Here is a 19,539-nt window from a genome sequence, read left to right as displayed (position 1 = left end):
CAGCCGCTATGCTTCCCCCCAAATGACCCCGCCCCCTTAGCTCTCTCTCCAATCAGCTGCATTAGTCTGGTCGGCGGTCTCCACTTCCCCAACAGGTGACCGCGGCGAGATACGCAGCGGCCCATATGTGGGGCGGGAGACTCGGGGCCTTGCTTCTGGGATGGGGTCGGCGACAGGCGGGGGCCCCCGGAAGGAGACTGCTAAGCAGCAATGCTGCTGCGCAGGCAGGAATCAGTGCGCCGCGTTGTTGGAAGTGCGGCGGCCCGGGGGGCCCTGAGCGGGGGGACGGGTTCTTCTGCCCGCAGTGCCGTGCGTTGCAACCACCTGACCCCACTCGAGATTACTTCAGCCTCATGGACTGGTACGCGAGGAGGCTTCAGGAGTCGGGACGGGAGCGACGTCCTGCGTGAGGGGAGGGTGGCAGGCTGGGACGCGCCGGGGCTGGTCAGATAGGTGGGCGGAGCACCACGGAGCGGGGCTTGAGGCTGTGTCAAGATGGAGAGGGGGAAGAGGGGCGGGAACTGGAGAAGGGCATGAAGGGGGTGAGGTGGGAGTGGAGAGGTGGGGAATGAAGGAATTGGAGGGGCGGAACCTGTAGGAAAGGGGTGGAGGCAACGAGGGACAGAGCTGCAGGGAAGGGGTGGAGTCAAAAAAGCTTGATGCTGGCTTGAGACTTGGGAGAAGAGAAGTATTGTACTGAAGCATGGTGCAAGATGAGACTCTCAGGAGCTTTAGCTCAGGGCGCTTGCTTATATTGCAAGAACCCCTGGTATTGTCCTCAGCGAGGCAACACAGAACAAAACAAAAATTACATGTTGCATGTGACAGTAAAAGCACAAACAAGGTTGTAGGCAAGGCCATAAAAGAAAGTAGGAATTAGAGGTAGAGTCCAAGAAATAATTTTTCCCTTTTATCACCCTGAAGATTGAGAAGTTTGGAAAGAAGAAGGGAAATGTGGGTAGAGCTGAACTGGTGAAGAAATGGGAGGAGAAAATGAAGGGGATTGGGTTGAAGTAAGCTGCCCATCTTGTTTCCACCTCATGGCCTTTGCACTTGCAGTTCTCAAGTCTGGATGACTTTTCCTCTGGTGGTCTTTCTCCACTGCATTACCTTGTCTGCCCTTATTCTATTTTCCTTCATAGCAGTTACATTTTTCAGATTATTTCTTTATTAAGTCTTCCTCAGGAATCAGACCTGTAGTAGATAACCTTATAAATATTTATTGCATGAATTTCATGTCCCAATTTTCTTTCAGCAACCGTTCCTTCAGAATTGATACCACAAAGCTCCAGCATAGGTACCAGCAACTACAGCGTCTTGTCCACCCAGATTTCTTCAGCAAGAGGTCTCAGGTATTTTATTGGCCACCGCAATATTCTCCCAAACACGTGTGTATACAAGATGGGTGGCAATGACCCTGTACTTATGTTATTTTTAGGGACAAAGTTGGATAATGAGCTTCACCCAGTGACAGCCTGACCCCAACCAGCCAGGTCCTTGCATTATCAACCACTTACAGCTTTTCTCTGACTTTCAAAAAAACGTAGAAGAATAAAGATAACTTATCCAACACCAGTTCTGTGTACTTTGGCCACTTCCTTGGACACCTGCTCATCAGCATATTATTAAAATTTGGACACAGTGGTGTATACCTGTAATCATAGCTACTCAAGGGGCTGAGGCAGGAGGATCTGAAATTAGAGGCCAGCATGGCCAATTTAATGAGACCCTTTCTGAAAATAAAAAGAGCTTGGGAAGTAGCTCAGTGCTCCCTGAGCTCAATACCTAGTACCACAAAAAATAATAATAAGGCCGTGTATGTTGAGACATACATGGAGTTGCAGCACTTAGGAGGCTGAGGTAAAAGGATCTCAAATTTGAGGTCACCCTGGGTTACATAGGGAATATTAGGTTACCCTGGACTACAGAGCAAGACCCTGACCCAAAAAAGGGCTGAGGATATAGTTCAGTGTTCCCTGGATTCATTCCCCAGTATTACAAGGGGAAAAAGTGAATTTAAGATTACTGTAATCTTGGTAATAAGACTATATTCATTTCTAACAGACTGAAAAGGACCTAGCAGAGAAGCATTCAACACTGGTGAATGATGCCTATAAGACTCTTCTGGCCCCTCTGAGCAGGGGACTATACCTAGTAAGGTGATTTCTCAACCCTTATACATGTGACTTCCTTTTGCTCATTGTCATATAGGACAGTTGCTTCCCCATATTCCACATAAGAGTGCTTGAAACTTGAGATGGGCGTGGTGGCTCATTTGGGAGGCTGAGGTGGGAGGATCGTTGAGAGTTCGAGACCAGCCTGGGCTACAAAGTGAGCTCAAGGCCAGCCTGAACTGCATAGAGAGACCCTGTCTCAAAAAGACAAAAAGAAAAAAGAGTGCTTGAAACTTGAGTTACTCCAAGGTCCCAGTGATACTTAGCCTCAAAGATACTATATAAAGAAAAAAAAATTACTGTGTAAGTGTAGCTTTCTCTATTCTTTGTAAATCTTATGTGTCCCAGTTGCACTGTTTTCAGTTTCAAGAGTTTGATGATGATAGTTTTTAAAGTGGAATAGTTTTTTTCAAAAGCATCTTAAGAGTCCATAAAATTTTAGAACTGAATGGTGTTTACAAACATCAATTTTGATTTTGTAGAGGAATGTTTTCCCAGGGCCACACAATTTCAGACAGCACAAAGTAAGATTCTATACTATTATTCTTATCTCAGTCTAAGCTGGTGGCCTACCATCATGCTTTCATTTCTGGTACAGTTCAAGTTTTCAGAACAGGATGTACTGACATTGACCATGCTTTCTTGAACCAAACTTATTTTTCCTGCCTTTGCCCTCATAGCTAAAACTCCATGGAATAGAGATTTCTGAAGGGACAGATTATAAAATGGACAGCCAGTTCCTCATTGGAATAATGGAAATTAATGAAAAACTCGAAGAAGCTCAAAATGAAGCTGCCATAAAAGAGATTGAATCTACTGTCAGAGGTAAAAGATAAAATACCACCAGAAGCATTGTGTTGCTAGTATGAGTCAAAGTTAAGTGAGACATGAACATAAAGACTATGCATATACTGATACAGCAAGTATTTTTTTTCTTGATCATAGTAATACCAATTTTGTCTGGAAGTTAAATTTACAGCATTTCTAATCTTAGGAAGGCAGCCTTAAACTAACAATGTAATTTGTTTTGCAGATTGCAATGGTCTTTTCTACTCATGAGATCATTAAATACTGTTATTATCTCTATCAAGGAAATTGGGTCTCAGAAGTTGGCAGAAATGTCCAACATCACACAACAGATATACGACAGGGCCAATACTGAACTTTGATCTGCTGATTCATATTATTTGTTTTCTACTTTCTTTCATAAAATTTTAATCAGAGTTCTCCAGAAAACTAATAGCATACAGAGATTTACTTTTAAGGAATTAACACCTATGATTATATGGGCTGTGACATTAAAATGTATAGGGCAGGCCAGTAAGCTGGAAACTCAGGTCAGATTTCTGTGTTACAGTCTTAAAATTGAGTTCCTTCTCCAATTAACTTGTGCGTACACTTACTGCTTTTACTTGATTGGATAAGGCCCATTATGATTTGTGTCTAGATGTCTCCCTAAACTCTCATGCAGTCATAGGGTATTTTCAGAAGTGCTGGATTTAGAGTGTGTGACATTGGGATTAACAGTGTTTAGTCAGTTTACTGATTGGTTTTGTACACCCTCATCCCAGCAACCTAGATAGAGTATAAAAGGGGCAGAAAGAGCCTATTAAGCTCAGCTGTTGGTTTTGCTGTATACCATCACAATGAATTGTCCCTCTACCATGTGCCACCTTTCCTTGGAACCAACCGATGAAGGACTGAAACTCCTACAAACTGTGAGCTAAATAACCCTTTCCCACTTAAACTTTGGATGTTAGGTATTTTGTCCCAGTAACAAGAAAAAAATAATTGAGAGAGAGTCCTCCCACATTATTAAAATTAATTTTTTGGGGGGGGTCTTTTTGAGACAGGGTCACTATGCAGTTCAGGCTGGCCTTGAACTCACTTTGTAGCCCTGGCTGGTCTCGAACTTGCAATGATCCTCCTCGGAGGAGGCCTCAGCCTCCCGAGTGCTGGGATTATAAAATTAATATTTACTTAAAGTGACTGAGGGCTAGGGGTGTAACACAATAAAAGTGCTTGACTAACATGTAGAATGCCCTGAGTTTTACAGTACTACAAATATGTTGTATGTATACAAATGTATGTATATATATATATACATATGTACATATATACATACAAATATATGTATATATATATGTGTGTGTGTGTGTGTGTGTGTGTGTGTGTGTGTATATATATATAAAGTCAACCAGTCATAAACAACAACATCTACAGTAGTGTTTGGCATCACAGCCTACCCAAGCTGACACATAGTCCTTCCACATGGAAAAAGTTCCAAGGTTCTTGTGTAGGTTGTATGCACTTGTGTATTTTCACAGATTTACAGTGTGCGTAGTATGTATCAGACACTGTGCATGACAGTGAGGGACAACAAGGAACAAGACATAGCTATACAGAGAGAGCTGAAGGCCAGCCTGGACTACATAGAAAACCCTACCTCAAACACACAAAAGAGACATGGCCCACACTGAGCATGGTTATGCATACCTATAATCCTAGCCGAGGCAGAAGTTTGAACTCGCCTGAGCAGCTTAGTAACTTAAGACTGTTTCAAGGTAAAGAGAGATCTTGTTCCATCCCTTCACGGAATTCACATATTCCAACTCAGTGTATCCAAAGTGGAATTCATTTGTCTCCTCTGTCTCCCCTACCCCTCTCCCACTTCACTTATCTAAGTGAATGACACCATCAGTTGAACAGTTATGGAAATATCTTTGAACCTATTTTCCTTTACTCGCATAATCCATCCCAAATCTTAAATGAGCTGATCTAAATGTGTTTCAGATTTATCTACCCATCTTTATTTTAACTGCCTGTGTCTGTCTTAGCTATAGCCCTGTTCTAAGCTACCATTTTTTATTACCACAATAGCTTCTGACTGGTCTACCTTCAACCCTGATCTAAAATTCCTACATGAATCCTATGTAACCTTTTTTTTTAATTTTAAAGAGAAAAAATTTCAAAACATGATAATTAGGGGATAACATTGTGTACTGTTACTTCAAACCAGTAACTCAGACTTTTGCATTTAATCTTGTGAACAATACTAGCAGAAAACTTTCTCTTCAGTGAGCTCAGAGAAATCAGAGAAATCGTAATATAACTAAACTCTTTTTATATAGTTTCTTTCAGCTTCTCACACTAGTGAGATAATATAGTGTTGACACATGCATGTCTGGTTTTGGGGAGGGGTTGTTTGGGTTTTGTTTTTTTGTTGTTGTTGTTGTTGTTGTTTTGTACCAGGAATTGAATTCACAACTTTGCGCTTGCCTGGCAGGCACTTACACTGCTGAGCTAACCCCTGGCCCCCAAATGCATGTCTGATTTATTTAATTTGAGTATGGTCTCAAGTTGCATCCACTTACCTATAAAGGTCTCCAGTTTATCCTTCTTTGTGGCTGAGTACTCCATTATATAAAAAGACCACATCTTTTTTTATCTACTCCTCAACTGATGAGCATTTAGGTTGTTTCCAAGATCTAACTATTACAAATTATGCTCATATATCACTGTGATACGATGTTTTTAATTCTGGGAAGATACTCAGAAGGGGAATAGCTAGGCCAAATGGTACCTCTAATCCTACTGTTTTGAAGAATCTCCACACTGATTTCCAAAGTGGTTACACCAGTCTACATTCTTACCAACAGTGTAAAAGTGTTCCTTTTTCCCCACAGCCCCTCCTGAATTTGTTACTGGTTGATTTCTTGATAACAACCATTCTGTTAGGTGAGGTAGAATCTCTGTGTTGTTTTAATTTGCATATCTTGAATGACCAGTGATGAGGAACATTTTTCATACATTTATTTGCTATTTATATTTCTTTATCTGAGAAGTGTATATTCATCTCAGATGCCCATTTTTGGATTGGGTCTTTAAATTTGGGAGGACTGATTTTTTTTTTTTTTTTTTTTAGTTCTTTATATGTTCTCAAAGTAATCCTTTGCATGAGGAACAGCTGGCAAACAATTTTTCCTACATTGTGGGTTGTTTGCTCACTCTGTTGGTGGTTTCTCTTGCTGTGCAAAAAGCTTTTCAGTAGGGTAAGATCCCAGCTATTGATTCATTGTGATATTTCCTGCACAATCGGAGTTTTGTTCATAAAGTCTTTGCCTACACCAGTGTCTCTAAGAGTTTTACCTATTCTGTCTTCCAACAGATTTAATGTTTGTTTTAATATTTAGATCTTTGATCTATTCCAAATTTAGTTTAGTGCATGGTGAAATATATGGGGCCAACTTTAATCTTCAGCATGTGTAGAGCCAGGTTTTCTAGAACCATTTATTAAAGAGGCTATCTTTTTTCCAGTAAATGTGTTTGGCACCTTTGTCAAATATAAGGTGGCTTAGTGTGTCTGGAGCTGTTTCTACATCTTCTACTCTGTTCCATTGGTGTTCAGGTCTATTGTTTTGCCATTATTACCCTGGTTTTATCACGGTAGCTTTATAGTATAATTTCAGGTCAGGGATTGTTATACCCCTTTTCTTGCCTATGTTGCTCAGAATTTGCTATTCTAGGTCTCTTTTAGTTCCAGACGAATTTTAGGATTGTTTTCTCTAAGTCGATGAGATGAGTTATTGGCATTTTGATTGAGATTGCATTGAATCTGTTTAACAATTTTGGGAGTTGGCCATTTTCACGATATAGATTGTTCCTACTCAAGAGCATGGGATATCGCTCTATTTTCTTTTTTTTTTTTTTTTTTTTTTTTGTCTTTTTCATTTTTATCGGTACCGGGGATCGAACTCACGACTGCCTGCTTGCAAGGCAGGCGCTTATGCCGCTGAGCTAAATCCCCAGCCCCAATTTTCTAATACCTTCTTCAATCTCGTTTTTCACTCTACCATAGTTTTCGGTGTAAAGGTCTTTTACATCCTTTGTTAAACTGATTCCTAAATGTTTCATTTTTAGGGATGCTATGGTGAAAGATGTTGTTTCCCTGATTTCTTTCTTAGTGAATTTATTATTTGTGTACAGGAAGAATACTGATTTTTGAGTGTTGACTTTGTTTGACTGCTGAATTTGCTTATTAAATATACCAGTTTCTTAGTGGAGTTTTTTGGGTCTTCTACGTAGAGAATCATGTCATCTGCAAATAATGATAGTTTAACTTCTTCTTTTCCTATTTTTATTCCTTTGATTTCTTTCTCTTGTCTAATTGCTCCAGCTAAAATTTCCAGGACTATGTTGAATAAGAGTGGAGGCAGTGGACATCCTTGTCTTGTTCCTGATTTTAGAGTGAAAGCTTTCAGGTTTTGTCTGTTTAGTGTGATGGTAGCTGTTGGTTTGTCATACATAGTTTTTATCAGATTGAGATAAAGACTATCCTAATTTTCTGTAGGATTTTTATCATGAATGGATGCTGGACTTTGTCAGAACTTTGTCTGCATCTGTTGAGATGATTATATGATTTTTGACCTTGGTTCTGTTGATGAGGTGTATTACATTTATTTTATGTATGTTGAACCATCCCTACATACCTGGGATGAATCCCACTTCATCATGGAGTATGTAATCTTCTTGATGATTTGCTGCATTCTGTTTGCCAGTATCTTATTGAGGATTTTTGCATCTATATTCATTAGGGAAATTGGCCTGTAATTCTCTTTCTTAGTTGAGTCCTTTTCTGGTTTTGGTATTAAGGTAATTCTTGCTTCCAGGAAAGAATTAAGGAGTATTGCTTCCCTTTCAGTTTCACTAAAGTTTGAGAAATGTAATGTTCATTCTTCTCTAAATATCTTGTAGAATTCAGAAGGGAATCAGTCAGGGCCTGGGATTTTCTTTGTTGATAGGTTTTCAATTAAATCTTCAATTTCATTGATTGATATTGGTTTATGTGGGATGTTTTTATCTTCTTGATTCAGCTTTGGTAATTCATATATATCTAGGAATCTGTCCATGTCTTCTGTATTTTCCATCTTATTAGAATATGTTTTCAAAGAAGGTATAGATGATCTTCTGAGTTTCTGCAGGGTCTGTTGTGATTTCACCCTTTTCATTCCTAATTGCATGGATTTGAGTCTTTACTATTTTTTTTTGTTTTGTTTTGTTTTGTTTGTTCCAGAGATTGAACTCATGACCTTGTGTTGCCAAGCAGACATTTAGGCCACTGAGCTAACTCCCAGCCCCAGTCTTTACTTTTTTTGATAAAGTTAGCTAAGTGTTTTTTCAACTTTATTTAATCTTTCAAAGAACCAACTCTTCGGGGCTGGGGATTTAGCTCAGCGGCATAAGCGCCTGCCTTGCAAGCAGGCAGTCATGAGTTCGATCCCTGGTACTGATAAAAAGACAAGGAAAAAAAAAACAAAGAACCAACTCTTCAATTCATTGATTCTTTGTATTGTTTTTTTAGTCTCCAATTCATTAATGTCTGCTCTGATCTTTATGATTTCCTTCTTCATATGAGCTTTTGGCTTTAGCCTGCTCTTCTTTTTCTACAAGTCTGAGATTCACCATTAAGTTATTTATATACACTTGCTCTGTTTTTCTTTTATGGGTGTTTACTGCTATAAATTTACCTCTTAAGACTGCTTTCTTTGTGGCCCATAAATTATGGTATGTTGTATTGTCATTATCATTCAACTATAAAAATTGTCTAACTGCTTCTTGTCTTACTTATTTTTCATCTTTTTTCGAGGTAGGGTTTCACTATATGGTTCAGGCTGGCCTTGAGCCCACTTTGTAGCCTGGGTTGGCCTCAAACTTGGCAATCCTCCTGCCTCAGCCTCCCGAGTACTGGAATTACAGGCATGTGCCACAGTCCCCAGCTAATTTCATCTTTAATTTCATCTGTGACCGATTGGTTGTTCAGGGAAGTGCTATTTAATTCCATGTGTTTATGAAGTTCTTGTGGTTTTTTCCATAGATTTCTACTTTCAATGCACTGTGTTATGATAAAATACATGGGATAATTTCACTTCTTTTGCATTTACTTATGCATGTTCTATGAGCCAATGTGTGGTCTGTTTTGGAGAACATTTCACGTGCAGCTAAGAAGAATGTATATTTTAGTGGTGTGAGGTGGAACACTATAGGCATCTATTAAGTCCATTTGTCCAAAAGTTTGGTTCAGTTCTAATATTTCATTATTGATTTTTTTATCTAGTTGATCCGTCTTTTTGTGACAGTGGGATATTAAGATCTCCCAATACAATTGTATTAGGGCTTATTTGATTTTTCATGTCCATTAGTATTTGTTTTATATAATATGTAATTGTTATGCACTGGTATTTGTTGCATATATATTTATGTTTGTTATGTCTCCCACTTGGATTGTTCCCTTTACAAGGTAATAGTGACCTTCTTTATCTCTCTTAATCAGTCTTGGCTTGAAATTTACTTTGTCTGCAAACAGAATGGTTACCCCCATTTTTTTCTGGGTTCCTGTCCCACAGAGTATTGTTTTCCATCCTTTAACTTTCAGTCTATGAATTTCTTTTTAAATTAAATGTGTTTCTTACATGCAGCATATTGTTGGATGTTTCCCCTTCTGCCAGTCTATGTCTTTTGATTTGTGAATTGAAACCACTAACCTTGATGGTTATAATTGGTATGTGCTGACTTATCCTTGTCATGACTTTTCCTGCTCTCCCTTTTTTTTTTCTTTCCTCTAATTGTTTGCTTCGTCTGATGGATTCCTTCTGTTGGGGTTCATGGAGCTGTAGTCCTTTCTTTCTCATTCTAGAATGTCTGTCAAAACATTTTGGAGTGCTAGTTTATTGGTTATAAGTTTCTTCAGCTGTTTTTTGTGATGGAAGTATCTTATTTCTCCATTAATTTTGAAAAATAGTGTTGTGGAGTACATCAATCTGAGTTGAAAGTTGTTTTCCTTTAGTGCTGGAATACTTTACTCCAAGCTCTCTTTCACTTGAGAGTTTGTGCTGATAAGTCAACTGTAATTCTGATGGGCTTTCCTTTTAAGGTGATTTGTTTCTCTTCCTTAGTAATTTTTAAGATTCTTTTCTTGTGTTGAATTTCTGGAATCTTGACTATGATTTGCCTGGCTGTAGACTTTTTTTTAGTCATGGCTAAGTGGAGTATTACATGCCTCACTTATCTGCATATCAAATTCTTTTTTCTACAAGTAAAGTTTTCTGCCATGATGACTGAATACTTTTAATATCATTTGTGGTATCTCCTTCTTTTTCATTGATTCCAATCAACCTTAAATTATTCTTCTTTGTCTCATCCAGCAGCTACTGGGTTGATTTCCCTTGCTATTTATGAGAAATCTTTTTTTCCTTGTCACTAACTGCAAGCCTGTTTCAACATCTGAGATCCTGTCCTCACATTGGCCTAATCTACTTCAAATATTTTCAGTGGAGTTTTTATTCCCCCAGATATCTGTTTGAATCTGCTTTATGGATTCCATTTCTTTCCTATGCTGAGCTTTCTTAATTTTCTTAAGCTTGTCTATTTTTTTTGTCTGTATCTGCTCTAGAGTCACTAAGCATGGTCCTTATTTTGGACACCATCTCTGTAGTTATCTGAGAGATTATTTCTGATTTTGTTTTTTTTCCAGCACCTCATTCAATTGCTTTGTTTTTACTACTTTAAAGAGGCCTGGTGGGAGGCTTTTGGATTGTCTCACCTCACTGCCCTCTGGATTTGCCTTTGGCAAACTAGATGTCTAGGGCTGCATTTTGTGTAAGCATCTTCTCCTTTTACTTTACTTTTCTTTTCTTTTTTCCTTTTTTTTTTTTTTTTTTTAGCTTAATTCCTGGGGTGATGCTTGTAAATTTCCTATCTGATGTTGCTTTATTGCTAGTATTTGGAACACTTAGGTGATGACTACTTCCTCACTGAGATATCTTCCAGGTGTAGCTGGTTTTGGAGTTTTGAGTCTGTTGGAAGATCTTACCTCTTCAGTTTGCTGGAGTTGGAAAGTTGTTTGGCCCAGTCCCTGGTTCTTTGGCACTGTGCCACAGTATTTTCTGTGACCCTTACTAAATCTCAGTCATGAAATACCAGGATCAACAGCTGTTTAGAACAATTACGTCAATTTTGGCTATAGTGGTAGCAATAGATTCAAACACAGCCTAGAAAATGACCAACTGAGCTAACCCTTAATTTGGCACTTTTTTAATGAAAAAAAAATTTTTTTTAATTTGGCACTTTTAACTGTATGAACTAGACTTGTGATTATTTAACAAAACTCTAAAACAAATCAGGAAACTACATGCAGTATACAATGGTATGTCAATTGATGTGTAAATTTTGCCTTCAGGGGTTAAATTTTAAAATAAGAAGAAAACAGAGAATTGGAAAAAGAGGAAAAGATTAGAAGTAAGGTTGGAGGACCAAGGGGCATCATGCTGACTCTGGGAAGCTGGAATAGAAGACTGGAGGGAAAGAGTAAAGGGAGAGATGAAAAGAATACAGCATAATCACAGAGAGGCTAGAGACCGTGTTCACATTTTTATAAAAACAAAATCAGACAATGAAGGAGAAAGAAAAAAAAACAAAAAGTAAAAATAAAAAACAAACGTAAGAGAGAGGAGGGAGAAAACAGAAAAAAAGAAAAACAAATGTCCACTTCCAGGTTTGTCTGTTTTTACTGGCAGACAACCTGCAGAGACAGTCCCAGTCCATGTTGGTCTATCCCAGTAGGCCAGCAGTAGCTTTTTGGCAGAGTAGTGGGTAATCACAGTAAGCCTGCAGTTTCTGGTGGAGATCAGTCAGTCACATTTGCCTCCCTACCTACCAAGCACCTTCCAGGTCTGCACCCTGCTGATACCCACCACATGCAACCAGCTGCGGTTCTGAGTTCTGATCTCAGGCTGCCCATCTCCAAGATGGCTGCAGGCCAGCTGCTGTCTTCTGAGGCAAGACTGAGACCGTTGCCCTCACTGCCAGTCAGTACAGTCCTTCACATCCACTGCCCCCCTCCACATCCGTTGCTCCCCTTCACTGGCACATCTCTCTGCAGAGGCTTCCAGGTTGGCAGCTGTCAGTGTCACCATGACTGTGCATCCCCAGGTTCGAACTGCTCCTCTCATGCAGTGAGTCCCCTCTTAGGGAGAAGGTGCTGCTGGCTACCTCCCTCTTCGCTGAAGTTTCTTTCTTCATTCTCTCCATGGGCTTCAATTTGTGCTTCAGATTATTCCTGAGTCCAGGGCATCCCCTTTCCTCCTTGTCTTCCTCATGTGGCTATATTCTAGCATCTGAAAGGTGACTCTCCAAGAGGCACTTTCTCTGCTGCTTAGCACTCTGCCATCTTCCTCTCACTTCTATGTTATCTTTTTTGTTGTTGTTGGTACCAGGGATCAAAAAATCCCCAGCCCTATCTTATCTTTTTAAAATTCAAATCTAATTACCATGCTTGAGCTTGTTTAAAAACTTTATGTGGCTTCCCACTGCTGTCAGATTTAAAACCAAACTTTAGCATAACTTATAAGTGATAGGTTCTGCTAGCCTAGAGTTTAGCTACATCCTCCCAATTTCATACCAGACCCAGAGATACAACGTATCTCTCCAAGAGTAACTTCTACTTTCTCCTTCTCATTCCAAGGATAAACCTCTCCCTTATTGCGTGTCCACGGAGCCCTCTCCAATCCCAAAACTCCACAACCACCCAGGCTTCCACCTCCAGCTGCCAGTAAATCTTTCTGTCTCCTGTGTAAGACAGGCAGATACTCCTTCAAATCAGCAGTTAACGTCATTTTTCCCACCTCCCAAACTCCCTCCACAGCCAAAACTGATAAAAGTAGTCCCACCTCTTTGTTCTCGCTTTAAAGCCGCTGTACCTCCTGCCCAGTGAAGCTCTCCCATGTCCACATTAAAGGCCTTCTCCTTTGTCTCCCTCATATCTCTCTCATTATTCTTTGCACTGCTTCAGATTGAGTGCTAAGAATACTCAACCAATAAGACCTTGCATGGTCTCTATTTTTGCTTCTCTCCATTTTGTTCCTTCTTCTCCATCCACACTGGTCACTTCCAGTTCTCATCAGTACTAGGCACCCTCCTACCTTGGGGCCTTTGCAGGTGCTGTTATTTCTTTCAGAAACACTCATCTCCATGCAAGTTAAGTCCTTGTTCAGATCTAGGAACAGTCACTGCTTCTTCAGAGAAACCTTTTTGACCTCCCTGCGTAGTACCTCTCCTTTGTAAGACTTTTTATGACAATGAAGAAGTGACTTTACCTATCTGGCCCTTAGTTTTCTCAAACCTGTGGAATGGACTATTATCTGAATATGATAGTATATACCTATAATCTCAGCTTCTTGGAAGGCTGAAGCAAGACGATCCCAAGTGGGATACCTCTAATCCCAGCTACGTGGAAAACTGAGTCAGGAGGATCACAAATTCAAATGGAACCAGAGAGTTTAGCAACTCGGTGAGAACTTGTCTCAAAATAGGAAAATAAAAGCTGAGCATGGTGGTATACCCGTATAATCCCAGTACTCTAAAGGCTGAGATATGAGCATCACTGAATTCAAAGCCTGCTTGGGCTAAATAGTTCATGAACAGGTTGAACTACCTAGTAAGACTCTGTCTAGGACAGAAAAGAAAGAGTTGAGAATATAGTACATTACAAAGGTCTCAGGCTCAAGCTCAGTACCAAAAAAAAAAAAAAAAAAGATAAAGTATCTAAAATATTTGTTCTAGTCCTATAGGGATCATTTGGCTTTGAGCTCACACCTGTAATCCCAGCACTTGGGAGGCTGAGGTGGGAGGATGGTTTCGAGTTCAAGAGCAGCCTGGGTTACAAAGTGAGCTCAAGGCCAGCCTGAACTGCATAGTGAGACCCCATCTCAAAAAAAGACCAAATAAATAAATAAATAAATGGACTTGTATAGTTTATATGTGGAAAGCAAAAAAAAATTTTTTTTTTTTTGCTGTTTTGACTACTATGACATGCATGACAAGTGCCAATTTCAGAACAGGCTTCAAAAGAGAATGAGAATATCAAGGCAGGAAACAAACTTGTAAACATCCTCTTTTGTTTTGGGTTTAGGATTGAACCCAGAGCCTATGCTAAGCAAGGGCTCTACTACTGATATATATATAGTCCTGGTTTTATCTATCTACCTATGTATCTGTTTATTTGACAGGGTCTCACTAAGAAGTCCAAGCAGGTGTTGGCACTCACTGTGTAGCCCATGCTGACCTGCAATTTGCAGTGATCCTCCTGTTTTAGGCTCCTGAGCCCTGAGATTATAGGTGTGCACTACCACACCCAGTATGGGAGAGTTTTTTGTTTGTTTTTGAGATAGGTCTCTGGTTTATTTGGCCAGACTAGCCTTGAACTTTTCTTTTGAGACAGGATGTTGCTATGTAGTTCATTCTGGCTGCCCTTGAATTTGCAGTAATCTTCCTTCCTTAGCCTCCCAAGTGCTGGGATTACAGATTTTGCCACCACACCAGCTGTCCTTAAACTTTTTATTTTTTTTATTTTTTTATTTTTTATTTTTTGGTCTTTTTCGTTTTTATTGGTACCAGGGATCGAACTCACGACTGCCTGCTTGCAAGGCAGGTGCTTATGCCGTTGAGCTAAATCCCCAGCCCCTGTCCTTGAACTTTTGATACTCCTGCCTCTGGTTTTCAAGTTGCTGGGATCATAGGTGTGTACCACCATTTCCACATAAATCCCTCACTTTCTAATGAGAAAATGAAAAATGATGAAATAGCTGCTCCATTATTTCACGTCTTCTCTTGTAAGACAGAGATATGATCTAGACTACACATTTTTTTGTTGTTGTTACTGGTAATCAAACTCACCACCTTGCCCATGCCAGGTTAAGCACTATGCCGCTGAGCTATATCCCCAGCTCAAGACACAATATGATCTAAATATTGTCATTTTCCTGGAAAGCTATGCCACTATAGTAATTTACAAATGGTTGCTTAAAACACTTGATAATGCCCTGCTGATAGGCAATCCTGTGCTGCCAACTTTCTTCTTGCTGAAATCTGGAAGATAATTTAAGGAGAGTATATTTTTATCTCCATATGTTAGCTTTCCATCACTGTGATACAACACCTAAAATATTCAGTTTACAGAGAAAAAGGCTTTATTTTGGCTCACACTTTTGAAATTCTCAGTTTATAGTGAGTTGACCCAATTGCTTGTAGGTCTGCGATAGGAGGAAACTGGTCACCACAGGGCCACCAGGAAGCAAAAAGAAAGAGTAGAAGCCAGGCCTCCACTGTGTCCTTCAAGGGCAAACCCCCAGTGAGCCATTTCCTTCACCTCTTAAAAAGTTGCACTATCCCCCAGTTGCACTCTAGGCAGTGGACCAAGCCTTTACCACACATAGGCCTCTGGGGCACACTTGTCCAAACTATAGCAGCCTTTGCCCTGCCCTGATTTTTCTTAAATTATTCTGTAGACATTTTATAAACCCTAGTGATTGCCTCAGATCTTTTATGGGTAGAAAAACAGGGTGAGTAGGGTTACCCAGTTTTGCAGCTAATGTTACAGTATCTGCAAGACAAAGACCTCTTGTCTTACAATATTTAAAGCAACATGATTACAAAGTATTACTGCTTCATATCGTAAATCTGTTTAAGTAGAACTCAGAACTCAGATAATGGTTTTCTCTTTCAGCTAAACAGAAAGAATTTACTGAAAATGTGAACAGAGCTTTTGAACAAGGTACTTCATTTCTTGACTTTCTTAAATGTGGGATGAAATTATAAGCATTGAGATATGACCATTTACTCAGTAAGTAGCTATTATATACCTATTCTCTAATAGGTACATGTGGAGATAGAAAGTATATATAAATAGGAAAAGGCCAGGGATACAGCTCAGTGGCATAAGCGGCTACCTGGCAAGCGCAAGGGCCCGAGTTCAATTCCTGGTACCAAAAAAAAAAATCTAGGAGAGCACTTTCCTAGCATGCACAAGGCCCTGGGTTCAATCCCTAGTACCGCCAAAAATAAAGGAAAATGGGAAAGAAGGAAGGGAGAAGAGAAAGAGGAAAGGAAACCTGGATTAGTTACAAAATGTATACTGCAAACCCTAGGGCAATCACTAAGACATAGTGAGAAAAGGAAATATAACTGATACACTGAAAAAAATAAGAAAACGGAATCATGTAGATGTTCTGCCAGGCATAGTAGTACATGCCTGTAATCCCAGTGCTTGAGAGGCTTAAGCAGGAGGATTGCTGCAAATTCAAGGCCACCCTGGGCTACATAGTTGAAGGCCAGACTGAACTACATAGCGAGATCCTGTCAGGGAAAAAAAAGTGTTCAACCACCCAGGCATTGTGGCACACACCTATAATCCCAGTGCTGTGAAATCTGAGGCAGGAGGAGCATGAGTTTAAGGCTGGCTAGGGCTACCTGGCAAGTTGATGGCCATCCTGGCCTATAGAGCGAGACCTTGTCTTTCAAAAAAAGGAATTTAAAAAAGTTAGACACAATGGCACATGCCTATAATCCCAGCTACTTGGGAAGATTATAATGTCAAGGCCAGTCTGGACAATTTGAGACCTTGTCAATAAAATTAAAATTTTTAAAAATGGTTGAGAATGTAGCTCAGTGGTATGTTGATCCCCATTATTCAAAAAAAAAAAAAAAAAAAAGCCTGCCAAGCATGGTGGCACATGCTTATAATAATCCCAACACTACAGAGGCTGAAGCAGGAAGATCTCAAATTCAAGGCCTACTTGATAACTGCATACATAACAAGCTCCAGAACCAGCCTGTACAACAAAACAAGACCTTGTCTTTAAGAAGAAAAGATTTTTTAAAAACTAAAAACAATTAAAAACAGTAATAAATGTGGTAGATAGTAATCCAACCATATCTGTGACTACTTGGAACATCAGTCATCTAAATATACCAAGTTTTCCTTTGCTGTTTAGTTTTATTTTGTTTTGTGAGACAGGGTCTCACATAGTCCAGACTAACCTTGAACTCACTACGGAGCCCAGGCTGGCCTCAAACTCCTAGCAATTCTCTTGCCTCAGCTTCCTGGGTGCTGGGAATACAGGTGTGTGCCACCATGTCTGGCTAAATGCACCAATTAAAAGCCAGAGATGTCAGAGTAGATCATAAAACAAGACTGGGGCTGAGGATATAGTTCAGTGGTAGAGTGCCATCCAGGACTACAAAGCCCAACTTCGTTTTTAAAAAATAAAATAAAAGCTGGGAGTGGTAGTACACTCCTGTAATCCAGCTACTTGGGAAGAATAGAATGTGAAGACCAGCCTGCGCAATTAATAAATGACTCAGCTTAAAATGAAAAACTTTAAAAATGGCTTAACACACGTGAGTCCCTGGGTTCAATCCCCAGTACCACATAAAAAAGGAAAAAAAAAAAAGGTTAACATGTAAAATTTACATTGTGTGTATATATCTTACCCTAATGTAAAAGTATTTAAATAATGAAAATACTCAATTAAATTTTTAAAATGGTGGCTTGGAATGTGGCTCAATAGACCCTTGCCTGGCATTCAGTAGACCCTCAGTTTGATCAAGAACACAGCTGTGATCTTCCAAGCTCCTACTGTCCCCTTTGCCATTATATCTCTTTTTAAAAAACTGCTCTCTTGAATTCGTATGAATCATTCTCTTTGTTTTCTTGATATTTTTAATCACATAAGAACACAACAGTCTATCACTTCATGTGCATATTTTGCCATTCATATAATTAACATCATGCCTTATGTGTTCTTCTGTGACTTGCCTTTTTTTTTTTTCCTGTGTGGTATTGGGATTGAACAGGGAGTGTGAGCTACATGTTTACCTCTTTTTATTTACTTAATTTTGAGATAGGGTCTCCCTATGTTGCCCAGGCTACTTCAGACTTTTGCATAACATTTGACGCTCACTATGGGTGGCTATCAAGGATATTCACTTTGGCACTTAGTACATTGTGTTGTTTCTGGCTACATCAGGTTTCTTAACCTTGACATCACCAACATTTTCAGTCAGATACTTCTTTGTTGGGGAAAGTGCTCCTGTACACTGTAAAATAGCATTTAGCAATATCCCTGGTTTCCACCTGTTGAATGTCACTATCACCTCCCTAGTTAGAACAATTGAGTATTTCTCCAAAGATTCTCAAACATCCCTCGGGGATAAAATCACTCTCAATAGCAAACTACTCATAGAAGAGCGTCATCTCCTAAAAAGAATCAAATTTCCATCTCCTGAAAATTCTCAGATTTATCTGAATTTTGTAAACAAGCATGCTCTTGGGCCCTTTTGGTTAATCTCTGTCCCCTTAAAAATCCAGATATCCTCCCTTCACTTTACTAATTTATTGAGTAATTGATGGATCTTCCATAGCCCAAGGTCAGGTTTGATCTGACTGACTTAGTCAACAGAGTTGGTTTTATTCTTGCCTAAAATGAAGCCTGACATCAATGTCTTTTGTTTATTTCAGATGACTTTGAAAAAGCCAAGGAAATTTTAACAAAGATGAGATATTTTTCAAATGTAGAAGAAAAGATCAAGTTAAAGAAGACTCCCTTGTAATTAACTGTTAAAGTATTAAAGATAAAGTCCTCCCCCACAAAAAATAAAATAAAAAAAAATAAAAGTTCCCACCAGGTGTGATACCTAGCACATGCCTGTACACTCAGGAGGCTGAGGCAGGAGGAGTGCCATGAGTTTGAGCCCAGACTGGCTACATAGTGAGTCCAAAGGCAGCCTGACTACAGTAAGACCTTGTCTCAAAATACCTGAAACAAAACAAAACAAAGAAAAATAAAAGTTCCTATATATTTCTTTTCTAGCTTCTAATCAAGACTAAATATGGTGGTCAGGCGTGGTGGCATATGCATGTAATCCTTGCACTCAGGAGGCTGAGGCAGGAGGATTGATGCCAGCCTGAACTACATAGTGAGACTCTGTCCTCCCTTCCCCCAAAAGAGTAGATGTACTACAACTATTTACATCATTTTAATTTAATCTGTGGCTGAAGCATTAATGGATGGCAAAATTTGTCATGCCAGAAAAATGCAGTGAACTCATAGAGTGGTCAGTTCTTCATCTGATATCATCTCACACTGATAAAACGTAACCCCATCAAGGCCACAAGATGAGAAATTCAAAAACATATAAAGGACCATATAGTGAATATTTTACTTAAATAGCCCTTTGCGGGCTATTTGACATCTGTTGTAACTGCTCAATTTGTCATGCAGCATAAAAGCCACCACCATAAACTATCTCTTTTTTTTTTTTTAAATCAGTACCAGGGATCGAATTCACGACCACGTGCTTGCAAGGCAGGTACTTATGCCACTGAGCTAAATCCCTAGCCCCTAATAAACTATCTTAAATGAAGGGGCTGTTTCAATTACATTTTATATATATGAGAGAGACTGAAGTTCATTTATAAAAGAGGCAATGGGCCTAATTTGGCCATGGGTTTGCCAACCTCTGCCCAAGAGCC

General features: G+C 39.5%; 1 protein-coding gene across 5 annotated transcripts; it reads left to right on the top strand.

Moving 5' to 3' along the window:
- Positions 1-34: 34 nt before the first annotated feature.
- Positions 35-18,686, top strand: Hscb (HscB mitochondrial iron-sulfur cluster cochaperone). 5 transcript variants are annotated; one of them, XM_023560864.2, is made up of 6 exons: positions 35-95; positions 1,256-1,352; positions 2,065-2,159; positions 2,855-2,999; positions 15,733-15,780; positions 18,526-18,686. In XM_023560864.2, exons 4-6 carry the CDS (start codon positions 2,900-2,902, stop codon positions 18,615-18,617), a joined length of 240 nt encoding a protein of 79 aa, XP_023416632.1. In that variant the 5' UTR covers positions 35-95; positions 1,256-1,352; positions 2,065-2,159; positions 2,855-2,899; the 3' UTR covers positions 18,618-18,686. The 5 variants fall into 5 exon arrangements, 4 of the variants coding, with proteins under 4 accessions (XP_023416632.1, XP_063082074.1, XP_003478397.1 ...); XM_063226004.1 differs by having other exon boundaries at positions 48-95; positions 2,065-2,154; XM_003478349.5 differs by lacking the exon at positions 35-95 and adding an exon at positions 102-361 and having other exon boundaries at positions 2,065-2,154.
- Positions 18,687-19,539: the final 853 nt, after the last annotated feature.

The sequence above is a fragment of the Cavia porcellus genome, unplaced genomic scaffold (genome assembly GCF_034190915.1).
Source record: "Cavia porcellus strain 051 isolate PalLab524CR breed Dunkin Hartley unplaced genomic scaffold, mCavPor4.1 scaffold_16, whole genome shotgun sequence".
Classification (NCBI taxonomy): domain Eukaryota; kingdom Metazoa; phylum Chordata; class Mammalia; order Rodentia; family Caviidae; genus Cavia; species Cavia porcellus.
This window is presented reverse-complemented; position numbering and strand designations above follow the sequence as displayed.

Bases quoted from the DNA above. Each gene is read 5' to 3' on its own strand.
- Hscb (XM_003478349.5), top strand. From the start codon at position 126: ATGTGGGGCGGGAGACTCGGGGCCTTGCTTCTGGGATGGGGTCGGCGA. The intron at 362-1,255 runs GTACGCGAGGAG...ATTTTCTTTCAG, and splicing joins TACTTCAGCCTCATGGACTG to CAACCGTTCCTTCAGAATTG. The intron at 1,353-2,064 runs GTATTTTATTGG...CATTTCTAACAG, and splicing joins TCTTCAGCAAGAGGTCTCAG to ACTGAAAAGGACCTAGCAGA.